The sequence below is a fragment of the Symsagittifera roscoffensis genome, chromosome 7 (genome assembly GCF_963678635.1).
Source record: "Symsagittifera roscoffensis chromosome 7, txSymRosc1.1, whole genome shotgun sequence".
NCBI lineage: Eukaryota > Metazoa > Xenacoelomorpha > Acoela > Convolutidae > Symsagittifera > Symsagittifera roscoffensis.
The window spans coordinates 42,723,920-42,746,341 of NC_087068.1; the positions used below are offsets into that span (position 1 = coordinate 42,723,920).

Here is a 22,422-nt window from a genome sequence, read left to right on the forward strand (position 1 = left end):
TCATATTCGTTGCGAAAACAGGAAAAATTCATTTCCAGTTAAACAAAAAACCAAAATAAACAAACAGTCTGAATCAGTCGAAGAATTTTTGGTCAATTTTTCCATTCAAAAATTGCAGATGGTCCCATTTTCATCTGTATTTCTTGCGAAAGAACTTTATACTGCTGCAGTGTGAGTCGTTTTTATAAAGAAAATTACGATTCGGGCATCTCTACATTTGTTGGACTTTCATTGACTGACAACATATGTAATGCATTCCATCGGCAGTTATCTCAGAAAAGTGTTCTTCCCCCCTTAGCGTGTAGAACGGGCTATTGACAGAAGATTTCCCAAATAACATTGTTACAGCCTCTAGAGTCGCACCTGCTAGCCAAAAAAAAACTATTTGTAAAAATGTTTCGTATGCCTTCTGGTCAACAGAGAAAAATCTCTGTAGCCGTTCTGAAAATCCCAATATCTTTGAGGATAATAAGCGATGCGTTACCATTGCTTTTAAACCAAGAGATTGTTTACCTGTAGTACAAACGTAAGCTCAAATATAATTCAGTTGTTCAACAAGAGGTGATAAGACCTGCCATTGCGATCGAAGCACTTGAAGCCATGCAATTAGTCAATAAACTCTATTAACACGCGAAAATTAGTTTTTTTTGCCCAAATTTTACAAAACAAAAAAACTTTGCCAAATAACTGTAGCAGCTATGATAGCGATGAAAATTCAAATACAACAGTTTCAACTCAAATTTCCCATTATCTTGCAAAAACCGCAATTTGGCATGAATGCAAGAGGATGAGCAGACAAAACAAGATCCCCCTATGGTTGAAAATACTCCCAGTGAATCACAAACTCCATTAAATGTGCTACGAGATACTGACTGTAAGTATTGTCTCATATGGTATCATTTTTCAGCGTGAACGTCCCTTGACAGTAATACCATATTTCGACGCAAATTTATTGCAAAAATCTGGAAAATTTTGTTCAAGTCTGATTATGCTTTATGCGCAGTACATATGTGAACTGGCAAAAAAACAATCTTCAATTGCGATAAGCCTTTCAAAGTTCAAAGGAAAAGTGAGGGCTTCAGATAAACATGAAACACCGATATAGAGGATTTTTTCAGACTACTCTTATGATGCTGTCAAAAGTCCTCGGAGCTCCTTTTTGTTGAAAGGTTTTCATGTGCGAACTTTTATCAATGGTTAGACAGCTAGGGGCGCCTGATTTCTGGCACACTGTTACTGAATGGCCTGATTTGTTTTCAGTTCTATCCCGAGTATATGATAATCTCCCTGATGAGTATTCCGATCTAAGTTATATTGACAAATGTGAACTACTAAACCGTAACCCTTCATTAGTAGCACGTCACTTTCAGCATCGCCTTGAATCGCATCTAAAACATGCTCTCAAGTCGAAGCTTCATCCGCTTGGATCGCCAATACTAAATTATGCCGTCAAAATAAATTCAACTTAGAGTCATCTCCGCATGCTCATATGATGTTATGGACAATTTCCCTAATTCGACAACTAAAACAATCTCCTCTGTCTCTGTATGACGAAATTGCAAAAGTAACCATTCCGCAAGACGATGAAAAACTAGCTGCTTTAGTTGTTATATATCAAACTCATCGCCATTCACATACCTGCACCAAATCATCCGGAGCAATTCATTGCAAATTTGGTTTCCCCCAACTTCCGGCCGACCGCAACATTTTGTCATCACTATTGAACCCTGCCATGGATGAAAATGGAAAAAGAAGAAGTTTGCAAAAACGTTCAAAAATTTTGAAAACAGTTAAGTTGACATTGGAACAAACTGATCAGCTTAACCTCAACGAGTTTACTCTTGAGAGTGTCCTCAATCAGGCTAAAGTTTCATCAACGGAATACCATCATATGCTTGGATTATGAGAAGACTCTGCCATAAAAAATCATTTCAAACGAAACATGAACAAAATATATATTTAAAACTACAACCCTCTTCTGCACAGGTGCTTCAGAGCTAACATTGATATAACGCCGGTCAAGGATGCTTATTTCTGTAGAAAGTACTTGGTAAAGTATTTTTCGCAAGGTGAAACTGCACTTTGAAAGGCTTTGAGTTAAGTTCCAAAACAACAAGATTATCTCGATGCCAACTTTACCTCATCGATGCAAAAAGTAGGCAATGCAATTCTAACTGCCAGGGAAGTTTCTGCACAAGAATTTTTAAAGAGAAAACTTCACAGCAAAGGAAACTAATCAGCTTATTATGATGCATCAGCATCTGACTCTTTTGAATGCGATCATCAACTCCAAAACATTGAAGACGACTCTGAAGGGAGCAATCATAAAATGCCAAAGCGATTTACAACTAAGATTCGTAATGCAAACTTTATTTTACGGCGTGCTTCTCCGAAATCAGGTTCCCAAGGCGAGATAGTTCACACACAGAAAAAATTTACCAGTCACTGCTTTTTTTATATTTAACACGACAAAGCGGAAATGAACTACTTGCAGCTGAGGATTCCTACACTTCAAAGCTTTTCGGCAGATATTTCATGTATTGTGGAAAAAAAACGATTAATTTTCGAAAAAGCTGCTGAAAGTGTCGCCAAAGCATTAGATGAATATCAGCATTCATTAGACGACCTACCCGATATCACATGGGAGCCGAATTAGTCTGAAGAAGAAAACGTGGTAGAAGATTTTGGTTTGGTAAATGTATTTAATGAATAAAATCATGGTTTTCCTGAGACGATCTACCGCCAAGAAGAGAATTAAACAAAATGACCTTTCTTCTGCCAAATTTTTCAATATCTAAACTTCAAACAACAATTTTTTCAATTTCTATTTGAATTTTTTAGTTCAAGCGGGCAAGGATTATCAGAAACCGTTCCGTTGTTGTTTTTAGATGGTGAGCGGGTGTTGGTAAATCTCAGCTGATCAAAACTATCACCCGTGCCACTCAAACAATCAAGAACAAGGCAGGAGATGATTTTTAAAACCACGTGTAGCATTAGCTGCACTCACCGGAATTGCAGCCAGAAACACTTCTGGATTATTTATTGATTCAGCTGTTTCAATGCCTCGAAACCTCTTACCTAAACAAACCAGCATAGTTGAGAAAGAAATGATCTGAAGTTGTTACTATCATTGTCGATAAAGTAAGCACGTTGTCGCCAGGAAGACTAGTTGATTTACATCAAAGGATGCGAAATAAAAGGGTATAATTATCACCGCCACGGAAGCCCATTATTTGGAAATTGCTCTATTATTTAAGGTGGGGACCTGTATCAACTGACACCAGTTATGGTGAATCCTATTTATTTAAAACCAAAAACGAACAAATGCAAATTACTTATCTGTGGAGCCTATTCAATATATTTGCACTAACTGAGATAGTGGGCCAAGACAACAGCAGCTGGTTTGCAGAGCTTTTACCTCGGATAAGAATCGTGACCACACTACGGAAAATATTGAAAAATTGAAGCAGGCACAAGTTAAACTCAAAAGAGATGATCCTAGATGTCCTAGAAATTCGCTTCATCTTTTCACTGAACATGTTTATGCAGACAAATATAACCAGTACATGCTCTCTCGACTTCAAAGTTTCGCATACAAAAGCACACCTCGCTTGAAGTTAACAAACAACGCGTCAACATCTCTGAAAATTGGAGTAAAATCTTTAAAAAATATTTCCGATTTTCTAAAGAATCATTTCATTCTCAAAGTGGGAGCTCGTGTAATGTTCAATAAAATGTTCAATAAAAACGTATGGTCAAGCGTATGTTGCTCTCAGTCGCGTATGTTGTTTATGCAGATAAATATAACCAGTACATGATCTCTCTACTTCAAAGTGGGGCATACAAAAGCACACCATGCTTAAAACACCTCGCCTAACAAACAAGGCGGCAACGACTGTAAAAATCGGAGTAAAGTCTAAAAAATGTATATTTTCGATTTTCTAAAGAAATATTTCATTCTCAAAGTGGGAGCTCGTGTAATGTTCAATAGAAACGTTGATGTTTCAGACGGTTCAGCAAATGATTGTCTTGGAACAGTTTGAAAGATTGAACTCCATCAAAACTCTGATATCAAACATGTAAATGTTGAGTTTGATGACAAAACAATCGGTAATAACTTTGTGGCAAAAACCAGTGACACTTTTTCGAAACGAAAAGGATGTGTACCAATGTCCACAGTATCAAACAGTTTTCAACAAAATGCACCTTATGAGATAAATCAACTGCTTCTTATGCTTTCTTGGGCTGTCAGTATTCAAAAGTCTTACCAATAATTCATTCGTTATTGATTTCTGCACAAGCTCCAACAAATCACTCAAATATGGTCAAGCATACGTTGCTCTCAATTGCGTCACTTCGTTTGAAGGTTTGCAACTATTAAATTTTAATCCCAAGCATTTGCGCGCTGAATCACAAATTGTAAAAGAGCTACATAACTGTTCCAGACTTCAACCTGAAATCCAAGATATTTCTTTTAAACTCAAAAGACCAGAAGACTCAATCTTTCGAATTACATCCTTCAAAATCAGAGGTGCTTTTTCATCATTAACAGCTATTTCGTTCGATTCTAGATTGACTTCAAGTGACATCATAGCCCTACAAGAACACGCATTAATCCTCAGCCAATGAATCAGCTATCCACCTGAAATTTCAAATTTTAACTGCATGTGATAAAAATAAATTTAAATCCAGGCTGTTTCAAGTCCAGCCGGGTATTCAAGTCATCTTGAAATCCCATGATATTATCTGACAATTGGGTACATTTGCTACAAAGTCCTATCGGTTTAAAATAATAAATATTTCCCACTTACAAAGATTCCAGCCACATGTTGTAGTCGGAGACTTCAGCATGCCTAAAACCAGCAGTAGGTTTCTTCATTTTATCGAAGAGCTGAAAAATAGCAGTTACAAGCTGCCGAATTCACAACCAACTCATAGATTAGGGAACTGTATAGATTACTGCTTTATTCGAAGTGACACAACTTTTATTTACTGATTTTCGCTTTACTACACAGATTACGACTGCTTCATGATAGATATTTCCTTCTGATTTTTCAATTGACTTATTGCATAACTCTTTTTTATCAATAATGAAATTAATTTCTAAGCAATTTACATTCTCTGCCTTTTTTGCTGTTTTATATGTTTTTTATATACAACCAAAAGAATACAAGTAGGAACACCATTTTATAAAAATGTGTCAAAAAACTTCAAAAAATTAGGAACAATATCTTGAAGTGAGGTTGCTTTTGTATTACTTGGTTTCATAATTCTTTGCGAAAAGAAAACAGTATTCATTTAGAGCCGTTATTTATGTTTTCTATCTTCTTAACGTTCTCCCCGCCACGCTAATTTGACCTAATTTTCACCGAAAAGATAAACTTTTGAGAACCTGATCGGAACATTCTCTGCTACATACACAGCAACCGGCAATTCTTTTTCTAAATGGCATAGAAGGAATACCACACCAAAATCCAAACACGGCACCGAAAGGTACGGGATTCTAAAAACCGCTTTCAAAGAGCAAGCAAGTAAATTAGATTAAAGTCAAAAACGAAAAAAACCGAAGATCAAGATAGAAGTTGATTTAGCTTTCAAAAGCCTAGCAACATGAGTGTTAAACCAGGCAGCTAGTCTCGACCATGTGATGACATTTCTGCATGTTTTGACCTTTAATAGGTTAAATGTTTTCAGTAGCAGGTAGAAGTAGTCCTCAAGGAAGAACTTCTGCAATTTTTCGTACCATCAATGAGCTATCTGAACTACTATCAGAGTTCTAAAATTCTATTTCTGGAAAGGTTTGGTTCCCTAATGAATTACAAGGATACCAGAGTCGCTGAGATACAAGAGCTTTGTCGTGAAGCCAAGAAAAGCCTTAAGATGATTGACCTTCAAAAAGAGTAACAAAACAGCACTGACTGTCATCTTGAAAAATCAATTAGCCTTTGATTGAAAGTAGCAAGCCAAACGATCTTGTTTTATGGCTAATGAGAAAAAAGGTAAAAAGTTCATATGACTCAACACGTTCAATTCCTAGATTCAATTCCTTGTTGCTTTTCAAAGTTACAAAAAAAAGATTATTGATCAGGTAGCTCAAAAAGTTTTAATTTTTTTAGGTTTAAATGATTTTAAAATGACCAGTTACGGGTTTCGACCATTTTATACCCAGTTTCCTTTTACAATGTGCTGATCCTATTTTAGGAGCAGTTCAACAAGCATAAACTTCAGCTGTCTTGTTTAATTTAACGGGTTCAGTTACTGTTGTTCAATTATATCATATCGAGAATGGAGATCATTGCCTTCATTCTTTTATCGGCGGTTCGAATCGCGGCTAGGAAACTTTTTCTTTCGCAACTTTCAACGTCAAAACTTTGAAGTCACGTGTGGGGGGTTGTTTAACATGGCGCCCATACTAATTGAAAACAACTTGCAAGTTTTGAAAACTAAATCAACCAAAGCTGGCACCTTCAGACGCATGCACGCAATATACTGTACTTGGATCTGCAATTTCAAAGACAAAGGCAAAATGTGCTTGCTTGAACCTGTAGATATCTCAGTAGAAAACAGCAAACCCGTCTCAACTGTAAAAAAAAAAAAGATGGACTATCGAATTAAAAATGGGGTAGTAAAACTACAACAATTAAAAAGATTAACAACATGATTACCTTAAAAACTGCTAAGTTATTAAAACGGTAATTGAAATAGGAATCACTTTTACAGCACCAGTATAGGTTTTAAAGCACCTATGAATGATATTTGCAAAGTGTAAGGGAAAGTTAACAAAAAGAGAAATAGAGAAATTTAAAAAATGCCTCACAGCTGAAGCGTCACAACAACAAAAAACATTAGCTTTTAGAAAGAACTAAATCACAAGGAACAAAACAAAGCGTTCATTGTAAAGGGAAATCATCTAGAAACTCTTAATTAAGGTCATCTTCATCTTCCAAATATGCTTTTTGTCTTCAACTAGAGGATATTGCAGGCATTCACACTTGCTACAGGCGTGTCCACTTGAATACCGTCAGTGCCTATTTTACCCCCCAATCCTAGACAGTGTAGCTCCGCGTTACCAAACCTCACACCAATGCCAGTGTCGAAATTCAAACCCACCCTCGCTCCCACTGCGTTTCCGAGTGACACTTCGTTTTCTATGATTGTTATGTCCTTGAACCACCCGAAGCAGCGCTCGCGAGAAACAATCTGCGATTGGAATTCTAGGACTTTGCTGTGTATAGACAGAGGCCCAAAAGAGTACCTGAATTTATACGCACAATAGTTTCGAATGCTACTCAAGCCATCGGTGACTGTGAAATACTCCCACAAGCTATTTGAATGCTCAATTTCTCCCGCATCTAGCCTGTAGGGCATTACGTACTTGTCATCAGTGCACCAAACTAAAAGATCAAACACAAATTTCTGACAGTTGTCGCTCAACATATCGTAATTGTTGTTCTCTAGTAGCCAATTTGAGATCCACGAATCAATTTCTGCATCTGTTTTGACAGAGTATCCGGCAATTGAGCCACCGTAGACTCCTGCTCCGCTCTTTGCAAGGTCTCCGCGGCTCCTGATGATTTCATTCTTGCAATGAGCATCACTCAGAGACGCTCCTTTGATTTCATACCTATAAAGAGCACCAGAGTTTGGAGACCAGGGGCGCATATCATCAGGAATTCGACTTCTGGCGCGGTGGTACAATTTCATTACATCCATTCCTTTATTTTCAAAAGTTCGTCGATTACACAAAATTTTTAGGACAAATTATTTCTTTATGAAACTTGGTGGACATAAAAAAAGGTTGACAAATTATTCGCACTTGTATTTCAAGTTCCCTCTGCCCTAGAGAAAGTTCTAAGAGAAAACTATCAGAAAAATTTTGAATTAGAAAAATAGAAAAGTTTACCAGATGTTTCCAATCTTGATTGCCCAGTGCTTGGCGATGAAGAGGAAGAGGAGTTTTCTGCCGACGATGACGATCCGCTCTCCTGGTCCATAGACTTTGGCGACGTTTGAGTCAACTGCAGACATTATACAAAAACAACACTGAAAGATTTAGTTGATAACTTTAAACAGTAGCGGATTTAGTACCTTTGGTACCATTTTGAAACAGTGGCTTTGATATTATTTTAAGCTCTCCATTTTTGGCTTGCTGACCCTCTAAAGGCGCTAATATATACTATTTTTGAGGGGGAGCGAATTTAGTATGGTATTTTTTGGTTGAAACTGTCCAAAAAAAGTCAACTAGGCCTTTTAAGCCTGTTTTTTAAAATTTTGCCTGCGGCGCAACAAATTTGGCCGAACCATGGTCTTTTGAGTGATTTTAGAGAGCTCGGAAAATCAATTTGGTCGACCTAAAAAAAGGTCAACATTTTTGAGAATTTTTTGAAAATCCCCCCTCGAGAAGAGAAAATCCTAGATACGCCCCTGCCTTAAATTAAGTTCAAATATGTCGGAAAAATTCAAAGCTGAGACGAAAGACATATTCTTTCAGACAATAGCGGTATAAAAACATCAGAAGAAATACCTCGAAACTTTCAAGTGCCCAGCTTGTCATCTGATACAAACGAAACAATTGTTTCTTCAAATAAAACAGCAAATGAAGGCTAGCAAATTAGACGACTCCAATAAAATGGAATTTAAACGTTAAATTGTTTTTTGCAAAACTAGCACTTTGGACAAAAAGCAAAAGGCTAACAATACTTATTGCTTGAAACAAATGTTCAAAATTACAAAAAGAGCATATAATCCCTTTGCTTATCAAAATACTTATCATAAATGATTTATAAAACGCTAATCCGCAGATTATGATACGTTTTTGAAAAGCATAAATTATACAATTGTGAAATGTGAAAAAATGATTCGCTTTTAAGAAAGCTCCAACGAAAGTACATGGTAGTCAGCGAAAGATAATTGTATTCATTAAACAAATTCCACGCACGTTAAAAATATAATTACGTCTAATTTTCCATATTTGTAGTCGATGCATCGACGTCTAAAATCAGTGTTCTTGGTCACGTCGAATTTGTTTTTCGTCTAATTTCCTAGGCCTTCTCAAATTTAGCTGACAGTGAACAAAAACTGATCAAACAGAATTGCTTTGAATTCTGCCATAATTAGTAGGATGCGATTTATTATGGATCAGTTTAGCTGCTAGTCAATCAACAATTACGCTAAAATAGCAAAAAAAACTATTAAACTTTTGGGTACCGTACGAAAATTTATTATTAAGCACAGAGGCGATTCGGAGCCTGTCATCACTTGCGATACAACGCAAGCGCAGCATTGCAAGCTAGCAAAAAGTAATTAAATCAAAATACAATCGAAAAATAAAAAATGTGGGGAAAAATGTGACGACCATTGAGACGAAAACAAAAAATGCCATCAGAAATTGTTGTCATTAAAATTTTCTAACAGATAAATTTTAAAACTTTGAAATCTTGCAACACAAACTACTTTTATTTCTCAAACACAATCACTCAATTTTTGCTCCTCACGAGAAACAACCCCATTTAGTCCGAACAAAGTGTTCTAGCGAGGAAAAAAACGAAAAGGAAAATCAAGAAAAACATAACGTCAGGGCCTTTAATTTTAAGAATTACAAGAATAAATCTGAAATCAAAAATACTCGCATCTACGATGAAAACTGCTGATATAGCAATTAAGTGGACTCTAAAAACCAGACCTTATAGGGAAAAAGCAACCGCGTTACCTCTAGGCGAAAAGGGAAGCAGTCTCGGGGTTCACTAAAACATAAACTCCACATTTTCTGAAAAATGTGCAAGAAAAGTTGTTTACGACTTGTTTACTCGCAAGTGTAATTATATTCAATTATTGATTTTGGGCCCGAACTTCCAGAGAAAACTTGCCCCAAACTTGCTTTTGATAATTTTTATCTAAATTTATGATGCCAAACTTTTCCCTTGACTCAATCCAATTTGAAAAAAAAAACCGCGTTTAAAGTGTGGAATTTGGTTTAATTCGTCCGAAATTGGTTAGGATAGTCTGCATTAAAAATATCAGCATCGATTGTAATTTATTAAGTGTATTAGTTTAGTTTATATTAGTTTATTACATTTCGAGTTATTACCTGCAAATTTTGTGTTTTTGTACATTTTAAAGCTCTCAAATTTTTTAAATCTTTCTTGCCTGTGTAAATTGCATTATTCTGAAGTAGTTTTCAAGTTACTGCGGAAACTCGCTTTGTGGACAACTATACCTCTTCGAAATTTAACAACTATGCCTTCTAGATCTTTCACCTTACAAAACCAAGACTACAACTGAACTTAACACTTTTTTATCCATAGATAAAAAAAATTGGAGTATTAATGGATCTTTCAACTTTTTGGCCATGGGAAGATCCAGTAATACCCCATTTTTTTATAATCCAGGGACGTTTGATCCCAACAGGCTAATAGTTTCATCTGACCAAAACTGCGACGTTTCTGTGACTAAGTTTGAGCATGCTGGACGCGACATCTTTGGGCTAAGAACAACCAGAATAAAAACAACAACTAGGCTTTTCTATGTAGCAAAATCAATTGAATTATTTCTTTTTAATCTGCACACTAGTTTTTCAGGGAAAGACCGTCAAGTTTCTGTAATTTTGAGGAAATTGAAATACTAAAAATTCATGACCGTATTCTTGTTTCCATGACACTACAAAAATGAGCGACTTAAATAGAAAAGAACGAACTCATAATTCAATAAAAACATTTGCTTGTTTAAAAGGTTAAAGAAAAAAGGGCAAATTAAAGCAAAAATCCTAATCGGTCAGAATGTCACTTACTTGTAAAAACTTATGCACATAATGCAACAGGGTCGACAAAACAAAGCATCAATCGAGACACTTGGCAAAATTAGTGAAATCAGAAACTCATAATTCAGAATTTAATAGAGTTAAAACTGATACCAATTTCGAACTGACTCTGAAAAAGCAAAACCAAGCAATTAGAAAAACAAGAACACTAAGAAAATCATAGTATTTCAATATTCTCAAAAGTCACGGAAAATTCACGGTCTTTCTTCCAAAAACCATAAAGGCAGATAAACAGTATGATTTGATTGATTTTGCTACACAGAAAAACCTAGTTATTGTTATTCTGGCTGTTTTAAGCCCAAAAGGGTCGCGTCCAGAATGCTCAGAATGCGTCACATAAACGTCGCTATTTAGGTCAGATAAAACTGCAAGCCAGTTGGGATTAAAATGCTGGTACTCTGGGAACAGCTGATAAAGTAAAAGGTCCAGAAGTTTCTCATTTTACTAAAAACCAAGGATAAACAAGTTTTAAGTTCAGTTGTATCCTTGATTTGATAAGATGGTAAAAACCGTACTAATTCGAAGAGGTATTATTGTCCGCAAAGCTACTTTCCGCAGTATGTTTAAAACTACTTCAGAATAATTCGATTAACACAGAGGCGAAGCTGCAGCTCCACAAACAAGCGAGAAAGCGGCAAATGATTCGGTAACTTTAAAATGCACAAAAACACAAATTTCACAGGTAATAATTTGGAATGTAATAAACTAAAAGCAACCAAATTAACTCTGCGGGCAACAAATTAGAAAGAGAAAGACAAATTTGTATAAATTATGATTTTCAAAAAAAACTGCGAAGTAGACTAAGTTAGAAAATTTTTGAAACGGATTTGTTATTATTGGACTATTGTATGAAACAAAAAGCTTTTTTTTTCGCTTCAATGGATGAATTTAAAAAGTATCAAATGTGGTAACTCATTATGAATCAAATACTAACGCACACAACATGGTATAATAGTGCCAATGCAACCTCCTGATTCAATATTGCCACCAAATATAGCTTTTATATTTGCGACTTAGGTTGGAAAAAATCTGCATCGCATTATCACACTACGCTGCGCTTCGTGTAAGCAAATAACATCAATCAAATGGCTATGCTGTAGGGTTTTCCGCTATGAAAATTTCATGAAAGTATCAAAATAGCGAACCTGGTTAAACGGGTTTGCTAACAAATAAACGCTTTCGACTAATTATCTTTCATGTGCGACGAAGTTTCGTACTGAATAATAAAAAAAAATTCGATTTTACTTGCTTCGCTTCTCATAAAATTTTATAAAAAAAATCATAACAAAGATGATGAAAACTGGTTCAAACAAGAATCAAATTCAATATACAATGCAAATCAGGACCTAAGACAACTAATGAAGTTGAATAGTTTAGCTCTCCTCCAAAATATTTTTCTTCTTCATTGAAGTTCTCTCAACGGTGCCAGGTGCAGAATGAAGCATTCTGTTTTCTTCTTTCTTCTTATGAGAAGCATTGATCATTCTGAACTGATTCGCGTGGAACTTTACATACTTCGGAACGTGTCTGTGCCTCGAGATTCTTCTAATCTGCGGGTGATGTTGAAACTTCTGACGTAACTTCTCTTGATACTCGGTGCTGCTCCTCTGTTTGTGACGTAATATTGCGAGCCTTTCTGAAGCTCTGGCTTTCCACAATCTCAAATTCATTTCATCTGATCCTGATATTATGTATCTGTCATCTAAAGACCATTGCACACAATGTAACCTTTGCATTCTACGTGTATGATAAACTTCTCTACTTGAACTTTTTTCTTTATCATAAATTCTGATGATTTTGTCGAAGCCAGCAGATACAAATTCTTGTCCAGTAGGACTATAATCAACATCCATGACTGCTAAAACATGATCTCTGTGTACAAAAAGAGCACTGTCCATTTTTCTGAGATCAAACGTATAAAGATTGTAGTCTTCGTTTGCGACCGTGAAAATGTACGCTTCCATTGGATTCCAGGAGAGTGAATTGCAACTCATCCTCATCTTCATCTTCTTAATCGGATGATTCTTTCTGATATCATAGAGTAAAATATTATGGTCCCAATCTAGAGATGCGAGCAGGTTCGTTTCTGTGCTGTTGAACTTGACATGATGCTGCTGTGAGACTTCCCACTTAAACGTGTTCATCGGCTGGGCCCTGTTGACATCCCAGATCTCGACTAAGTGTCCAGATGCTGCTGCGAAGTAGCCCGCGTTGACCTATCGCAAAACACTTCAAGTATTTCACAATTTAATTGCATTTTTTATCATTTTAAACAGGTCCTAGAAAAGACGATGTTACGAACCGGTCCGTTTATAAATCGTTCAGACTCCCAGTATCACATTAACCATCATTCTGCCGTTACAGCAGATTATTACTTCGAATTTAAATTAATTTCAAATTGGAGGAAATGTCGAGGGAAGAAAAGTTTAGCTGGTAAAAAAAAACAGACATTCATTCATCATCGGAACATTCGGAGAATATTACAGCTTCAACACTCGCCTTAGTCTGCTGATGATGGACAGACGTGATTGGCATCTTGGTGGTGGCCATGAACAGTGGCTGTTCCCCTTCGTCCGCCCGTAGGTTCACCTCATTGGGGGTCTTGCCACTACAGTCCATGTCTGCATTGTACAGTTTCCAGTGTTTCAAAGTGCCGTCAGCTCCTGCTGTGGTCACTATCTGTCCATTCAGAGAACAACTCATCCCATTCACCATCCCATTGTGCGCCTGAATTAAGCAATCATCACCAGAGTATTGACATCAATTTTTAAAAACGGTTTTTACTTTCGCCGCTTTTTAAGAATCATTATTTCGTTTCCACATATTTTGCTTTCTTATAAGAAAAGGAAACGATTTTTTTTTTCATTTGTGAGCAATTTTTTTTGGGATTGCAAGCAATATCAAGAATACACGGGTGGGTACCGAAATGTTTTCTGTCTAGGATGGTGTATAAGTTTCAGGAAGGTGTTCTTTAGCATGTTTTTTCTTTCTGTGAGGCCAAAGCAGCCACTAGTTATCAGCACCAATGTGTTCACGTCACTAGATCCAATAGTAGCAATAGATTTGTTGCCCACTTCTTGTTGACCTGTTCACCGGATACACGTACCTGTATCATCCTTAATTTCTGCCTAGTTGCCAGATTCCAGAAAATGATCTCTCCGTCCCCTGACCCTGAAATGATTGTTGTCAAGGACGAGGGATGTTTGCACATTCTGTACACCCCATCACAGTGACCCGACAAGTTAGTTATAAATGGCTTCGCAAAAATCCGATCCAGTTTTGTCGCGTTCAGAGCACGAATGTATTCTCTCTCGGTTTGAAACGGATGTTCCGACGGGTTGTAGTTGCGGGGAATTTTGTGAACGTCGAACTTTGTTTCCCGCATGTAGTCGTCGGGGTTCCGAGATATCATTTTAATCTTCATTTTGATCTCTGAAAGACTACTTCTGAATAAAACTCGGATGTTATAAAAGATTTTCATGAGATATTCAAGTAATTATTAGAAATCAAGCTAACAAATATCTCAAACAATTTTGTCAAATTAGTTTTTTTCATGAAAACCAAATCTTCATTTCAATTTGATAATGCTTGCTTACCTAAAGTGTAATTAACTATCCATGCAATGAATATGATTTTTACGAGTGGCAAAATTTCCTAAGATAAAAAATCTGTCCGAAATACTTTGAGCCACAGCCCATTGCTTGAAAACCTGCGTTGAAAATCAATGCACTTATTGCGCACTTTTAGAAATCTGAGGCGCGCACTTTCATTTCAAAAAAATAAAGATTGTGCCAACGGCACATTTTGGTAGGCTATAAAAAGAACTTAAGTAGAGAACTTAGTGAAGTACATAAGTCTATATCTTTAAAGACAACCCCTCTCCCCAAAATCGCGAAGCTTGATCTTTACTTTCATTCTTTCATTATAAGCCATCTGAGAAAAATGCTGACAAGTATTCTTGATCAAAATCTAAGTCATGGACATAGTAGACCGTTTTGTAACACTTCTGATATATGGTGATTAAGACTTTCATGAAATCCATGCAGAAAGTTTTTATTCACTTCAGAAATTATACAGAAATTCGAAACACTGACATTTTAACATTACAAAATATTTTGAGGAGAAGAACCAGAGACTTGAATTTAATACGCTGACAAACTGGAAGCCAATGAAGTTCATGCAGCAGAATAGTCGGTAAGTTCTGCCGATTTGCCTGAAACACAAATCTGACGCATTTTGATTCTTTTGTAGTTTCTGGATCAATTCTTTCATTTTAAGCAATCTGAGAAAAAAGCTGATAAGTATTCTTAATCAAAATCTAAGTCATGGACATTGTAGACCGTTTTGTAACATTTCTATTCTTTTTATATTCCTGATCTATATGCAGACTGACTATTATCCATGAGACCCAAACTAGTTCCATGTTCTACTAGGTGCGCGCGTATAAGTTTTCAAATTATTTAGAAAGAAATACAAGGTTAGATACTGATCGGTACAATGAAAGAAGTTCAGGATCTGAATATTTCTTTTATTCTAGAGTCGGAATCATAACTGCTTCTTTAAGATCAACTGGAAAACTCCAATTTCAATTAACGTTAAAAAAAACTCAAAAAATTTGATATTCCTGAAAATTCCACATATTTTCGAAGATAACAGTTCAAATTAAATCATGATGAGCTATCGCATTTCACATTGATAAAACAGCCTGATAAAAATCTTTAAGTTTAATTTGGCTGAAACTAAATTCATATTTAGGCTGAGTTCAAATTAATTCAAAACTAGGGTTTCGGTACATATCAAAAATTTGTTAGTTAAACAACCATTAAAATCCTTGGAAATATAACTGCTTCAGTTTAGTTTCCGATTAGTTTATCAATAGCTTTATCTTTCTTTGAGTCTTTTTGAATGACTTTTTCTGAAGGAATTCTCTTTTCTTATCTACAAAGCAATTTCTCATTTTTCGATAAATTCTCTCCAACTAACGACGTTTCCGTTTCATTTCAATAAGGTCCGAATCAAAAGAATCACAGCTCCGAAAACACTTATTGCGCTTTATAAGAGGCGCAAGGAAATCCGTTATCGATTCGACAGTGAATGATTCGATGACGCGATAAAATCTGTGTCGACAATTATCGTGAATGAACTGGTCTCAATTTTTTTGCGGTCTCAACTTGCTCAAATATTGTAGATTATTTAACGCTGAGAAAAATTTTGTTTCAAGGCTAATTCATTTGTTAATTGGCTTCTGAATAATGTTTCTCATTCACTTAATTAGCTTGTTTCTCACGAAAATTCAAGACGAAAAACGCATGAAAGTTATAGTAGTGTTTTTTTATCGATTTTTGTCTCATTTTCTGTCTGTGGGCTCGCCATAAAACGTAGCATGGCGAGCCCACAGACAAAAAATGAGACAAAAATCGATTTTAAAAAACACTACCATAACTTTAATCTGTTTGTCGTCTTGATTTGCATAAGTTGATTTTGAGAAAATGAAGCCAATTAAGACAACTACTAGAATTGAAATAGCCCAGCTATCTCAGCGTTACGTAAGCTACCATATTTGAGTAGACACAAGATTACCGAAACAATTGAGACCAGTTCGCTCACGATAATTTTCAACAGATGCGAAGCGGAGCTTCGTACAACTTGCGATACATCACAAACATTAAAAAAAAACTTAGATGTTAAAAAACTAGGTAAACGAAAATTTTCCTGTCTCGATAAAAAACCAACTAGGGCCCAGCTACAGCTAGGGGTACGTGTTTGATATTGAATGAATTTGCTCTACTGATGCGGCACAAAAAAGTGTTTGCAAAATTTGTACTTTGCCTAAAACCTCTGTTGTTTCTCTACTAAAGAAAAAGAGAGGTAAAAAAATTTTGAGATAATCAATTTTCCCAAGAAGATGACATTTATTGTAAAAAACTGAAGAGACTCCACTTCTGCAGGATCAATAATCGCAACCAGTTGAATTGCACTTAGCAATTCAGATTTGATAGACTAAATTTTTAAAATTATGGTCGCTCAAGCAGAAAAGATTCCAAAAACCGGGTTTCGCGATTGAACACAACCTGAGGATTGCCGGGTAGTTTCGCGTGAAAACAATAAATTTGCAAACAACTGTCAAAACTTTTTTTTTCTTAAACTGGGCATAGCCAATTATAAAAGTGAACTTTCAACAACCTGTTCAGTCGATTCAACTTTTATAAATTTTTACTTTTCCGAGGGCCAAAACATTACTTGTCAAAAAATGTGGGCGTAGTCGCAGAAGCAAATGAGCTTTCCACAACCCCTTCTGAGAATTCAACCCAAAATATCAGATATGGCAGGGTAGTTTGACATTTAAAATCTGACATTTCCGAGGGCGAAATTTTTGGTGTAAAACTTCTGTGGGTGTTCGCTAATGAAGAGGCGTTTCCCACTACCCATTATCTCCATTGAACCCACAAAATCAGCTTTGAGTTTAGTTTTCGAGAAAAGTCGAAAAGCTTCACAAAACGGTCAAAAACCAAAAACTTGACTAACCCGAGGCCATAACCAAATATTTTAAAAACTGGGAATAGCCACTTATGCAGGAGAGCCTTTCAAAACAGTTATGCTCATTAGAATCATATACTCATATTTGAGAGGGCTTGAGTTCGAGAAAACGAAAAGAAAATCAAAATATGTGTCAAATAACCTTGAATGAAATTAAGTAATTTCGCCGAAAAAAAAGAGCAGGACAACCGAAATATTTAGTAAATCACATCATCACTAGACAATTTTACACAGAGGCAAAGCGATACACTTAATAAATTGCATTACAAGATATTGAATAGAAAGAAGGAAGTCCATATTCTAGTAGTTAAAAGTTAAGAAGAAAAAATAACTTCAGAGTCGAAAACTCATCTAAAAAAAATTAATACCCTCGTTAAGCCGAAAACGAAACTGTTGACATAAAATCATTTTAGAATTTTTCAAGAAAAAGCATTTACGACCCATCGCTGCTGAAACAAGCAAAATCATTCAAAATAATTCGTTCTTAAATCTGCGCAACATAAGCTGACTTGCGATTGTTTTTTTTTTAAATACTTCAAAAAGATGAAGCTGAAAAAATAACTAGAAAAAACTCCATCTAGAAAAAAAAAATTGCATACCTTTCTCTCGGAGGATGTTCATAAACAGTCTTAATAAGCATCGAGAATCCACGACCGAGCGCCAATTAAGGTGAAAAAAAATTGGGCGGAACCTCGTTTAGCCGGAAACGAAACTGTCGACATGAAAAAACTTCAAGCTAAAAGATGAAAACTTTAACGACCTATTTCTCCTGAAACAGACAAAAGTATTTTTTTTGAAAAAATCACCAGTGAAACTACGTAACATAAATTGACTAAGCTTATATATCATTAGCTGAATCCCTTTACTGAAAAAAAATTATTAAGTTTTTTAAAATCAGAAGTGGTAATTTAACAAACTACAAAGCAAATTTCAAGTACAGTAAAATCAGCTTGAATCAAAAACCAAAAAAAACCAGCTTTGAAAAAGAACCCTTTGATAAAAATACCAGACAATACGAATTGCATTTGAAAAAAAACTCGGACAACAGCCGACGACAGAAATTAGGACAAAACCACAAATCCGAAAAAATCAATTTTTTCAAATAACTATATTTAAAAATACTAACTAAAACCACACATGAACTGAAAATAAGTTTTATTTGAAATCTCTAGAAATTGAGCTTGTCAGCCTATGAGCATGTAAAAACTGAGCATTTCGACATAATTTGAAAGTTGTTTACGGGAAGAATCTGGTTCCCGATTACAAGCCACTTGCTCTCGCAAGTGAATTAAATAATGATGATTAACTAGTGCCAACGAAACTTTTTAAACTAAGAAGCAAAATAACTAGAAGCCTAAAAATAAAAACAAAATAATGATCGGGAAAAAGTAAAGCACACTGTAGGAATGGAACATCTGTCTTCTGCATACCAGATTTCTATTCTCAAACCAGTAATCAACTGCCGCTACCATTAAAACAACAAAATTGCCACGTGAATTAAATAATGATGATTAACTAGTGCAAACGAGACTTAAAAAAAAAGCAAAAAAATAGAGAAAACCTAGAAATAAAAACAAATTAATGATCGGGAAAAAGTAAAGCACACTGTAGGAATGGAACATCTGTCTTCTGCATACCAGATTTCTATTCTCAAACCGGTAATAAACTGCCGCTATCATTTAAGAAAACAAAATTGCCACGAGATCCAAGATGAATCGCAGTGGTAACATTTCCTACAAGAAACACGTATACAAGATTTCATTCAATAGCTTACAAACGCTCAATTTAAACCATCTATCATGTATATCAAATAAAAATGAAAATTTTTCCACCAAAAAGTTATCGCACCGGTCAAATTAGCATTGGAGGCAAATAAACCAAATTTCTGACCATTCATTGAAAAAAAATATTATTTTACAAACCAAAGTCCCTTTCTTTGTGAATGTTGTGATGAAAGAACTAATCAAACTGCAGATAGATTGTGAAATAGGCATAGTAAACAACAGTCAACTTGAAAAAAAAATACAAATAGCAATCAAATAAAAAAAGAAAAAAATTCTTTTACAGAACAGTTCTTTTTTAGGAAAACTTTTTATTGCGATAGAAGCTTAAATGTAGCTTTCAAAACTAGTTTTTCAGGAACACAATTAAGTTGTTTACTACTTTCTGGCTTCACTTGCTCAAAATTAGACTAACAATAACCAACGCGTTTTCCTTGACACCGAATTTTTTGAAAATTTTTCAACGTATTTCGAACCACAGCAGCAATGGCTTGAATAGTATATATCACTCGAACCACTCCGATGATTAGTTGCTATATCTAATTGTGGTTGAAAAACAAATTAAGCCTGCTCGTTCACTTCATTCACTCGAAATTAGATTTAAATACAAAAACTTTAATCGGTTTATCTCGAAGAATTTTTTGAACATTTCCAAATGTCTTTCAAATCACGATTGAAAGGGCTTTACGATGATATAGTATTGAACCCATTCCAATCATTGTTTCTGAAACTTGATTCTAGGTGGCAAACCTTAACGAAAAAACTAAAAAACGCGAAGATAAAGTTCCTCACATTTTTCTAGGTTCGAAAAATCGAATTAAAAACTGAGTAAACGGTATCTCTGCGGGTAGATAAAGAACTCGTACCACCCTTATTAACAGTTCCCAAAATATGCAGGTTTGATAATAAGACATACAAAATAGGCTTGACATTATTTTTGAATTAATTATCAATTGAATCAGCGTCTTAAAAACAATTTAGACGAAAAATTTATGACAAACAAATGGTTCTAAATGTTTAAAAGAATAAGGAAACTGAAAAAAGAATCACAACGACTTTTTCAACTATCGAAATTCGAAGAATTAGTAATAATTTATTAAATTGTTAGGAATTAGAATTGATTCGAGAAAATTGTTTTCGAATTCTTAATAATTTTTTTGTCCCATTTAGAGAAATAAATTGATAGGTAAATTTTTATAATGCTAGAAATTCACAACATTGAAGTCCATTTCCGAAACAAGAAATCATTTACGTTTTTCGTGACCACGATATTTAAACTCTTCCATAACGGAGCTGGCCTTCTTTAAATCAACTGAAGTAAAAAGACCGACAGCGTCAGACGAAGTGAAATTTTTATATTTGGATTTGCTTTAAAAGAATAGCACCCCAAACAAGAAAAAAATCGTGAGCATCGTCAATTGTTGAAACAACGCACAAAAACGGAATTAAATAGTTTTTTTTTGTTCCGCCGATAGTCTTACAAAAATTTAACGAAATATCATGAAAATAAGTATCGCCCACTGCTGTGGAAGTAGCAAAACATTTTCCGAACACTGTGAAATAAAATGATTGGAAATTCTTGAACATAGCTAATCGAAGATTGGAAAAGAGCAATAAACGCAAGTAAAAATTAAAAAACCACTGACTTTCTTGAAAAAAATCTCAACTTTCGAATTTCAAAAAAATAGATGCCCTTTAAGCTCTTTAAATTTCTAGAACAATTTATGACGAGAACAATTTTGATAACATGAACCCAACTAGAGAAAACTGCATCAATAGTTAAAGATTTTATTCCGCTGGAAATCTAAAAATTAAATTCTACCTTCGAAACTAGAAATCGTTCACGTTTTTTCACGCCATTTCCACGTTCGTATTTGAGAGTGCTATTTACGTCACTTTCAGCAGATGCATTGCAATTTAAGTCAAAAAGTGGATATATACCTAAATGCATTCATATATGCATCGATATGTATGAATGCACATCTGTAGTAATTAGAGACCTTTAGGACTTTTCCTAAATAAAAAACAAAAAAAAATCAGGAAGACCTATATAAGAGTCTTCACTACGTTCATTACCCTTAAAAAGGGAAAAACTCGATTGAGCTTAGTGTAAAAACTGAATTAAAACTACATTTGGCTCAAATTCAGTGTCGTCAAGTTGGTCTACAAATCAAAGAAATGCATTTTTTCTCGAATCAGAGAATTCTACGAAAAGATCCAGATACCTATATGGACTCAGTTTAACAATGCAAAAAAGGGGAACCAAAAAATAATGCAATAAATGGAAACCAAGTCGAAGGGTGACAGAGCTTTTCAAGTAGTAACTGGTTATGCTCACCCAGCAGTATAAAAAATTATTCCGCAAATAAGGAAAGAGCAAAGTCTAAACAAAAATAGCCCGATTCGGTTCAAACCCGGCGAAAACCCCAATAAATGTCCTAAATATGAACAATTACAACAATAGATATATCGGAAACTATCAAACAAATTATCTATTTTTACAGCTGGAATTCGTTCATTTAATTTTAATCTGTCAAGACTATTCATATGAAGTTTTTTTGACAGCTGTCTTTTGTCAAGGCACCATTTTGCTCTCACAACTCATTCCCGACCTTGATATGGTTAAACAGGAGATTTTTTAGGAACACTGTGAAAATCGCAAAGCCAGTTATATTTACTTCGCTTCTTGCTTTTGAATTTGACTAGTTTTTCCTTTGTACGTTTTTGCTGCGGACTTTCGGTTACTTCTGTTTTTGCTGACAATTCTATTTTTACTATCCTCCGACATTGCACTTGCCGATCTTTCTTTTACTGTCAGAGACTGCTTTGCTTCCCGACTTACTCGACATTATAACACTGCATTTATTCCCGGAAAGAGTTTATTCTCGGAAACATTGGAGCCCCGTGACATGCTGACGATTGCACTGACTGTCTCGGTCTTGATACAGATAACAGCCATTTTTACTGAGATCGATGAGTTGATCTTCTTTGTAGCATGGATCGAGCAGCTGAAGGCCTTCGACGCAGTTTAACAATGCGATAACTTCGACGCAGTTTAACAATGCGATAAATGAAAACCAAAAAAAAATAACTCCAATGCAGGATAGCAGACCTTTTCAAGTTGGAATGGGTTATGCTCACCCAACAGCATCAAAAAACATTCAGGGAATACGAAACCAGCAAAATCCAACTAATAATTTCTTGATTTGGTTCGAATCCGGAGAAAAGCCCTACAAATGTCCTAAATTCCTAAAAATAAGCAATTGCAACAACGGATATGAAAAAACT

At 35.2% G+C, this 22,422-nt stretch overlaps 2 protein-coding genes across 2 annotated transcripts; both read right to left on the bottom strand.

Moving 5' to 3' along the window:
• Positions 1-6,614: 6,614 nt before the first annotated feature.
• On the bottom strand, positions 6,615-8,039 carry LOC134851605 (uncharacterized). Its single transcript, XM_063867753.1, has 2 exons — positions 7,904-8,039; positions 6,615-7,624 (listed from the first exon to the last, which is right to left on the bottom strand). Exons 1-2 carry the CDS (start codon positions 8,026-8,028, stop codon positions 6,967-6,969), a joined length of 783 nt encoding a protein of 260 aa, XP_063723823.1. The 5' UTR covers positions 8,029-8,039; the 3' UTR covers positions 6,615-6,966.
• Positions 8,040-12,117: 4,078 nt separating this feature from the next.
• Positions 12,118-14,256, bottom strand: LOC134851212 (DDB1- and CUL4-associated factor 13-like). Its single transcript, XM_063867196.1, has 3 exons — positions 13,923-14,256; positions 13,316-13,543; positions 12,118-13,032 (listed from the first exon to the last, which is right to left on the bottom strand). The coding sequence occupies exons 1-3, from the start codon at positions 14,238-14,240 to the stop codon at positions 12,190-12,192; spliced, it is 1,389 nt and encodes a 462-aa protein (XP_063723266.1). The 5' UTR covers positions 14,241-14,256; the 3' UTR covers positions 12,118-12,189.
• Between the last annotated feature and the right edge of the window lie 8,166 nt (positions 14,257-22,422).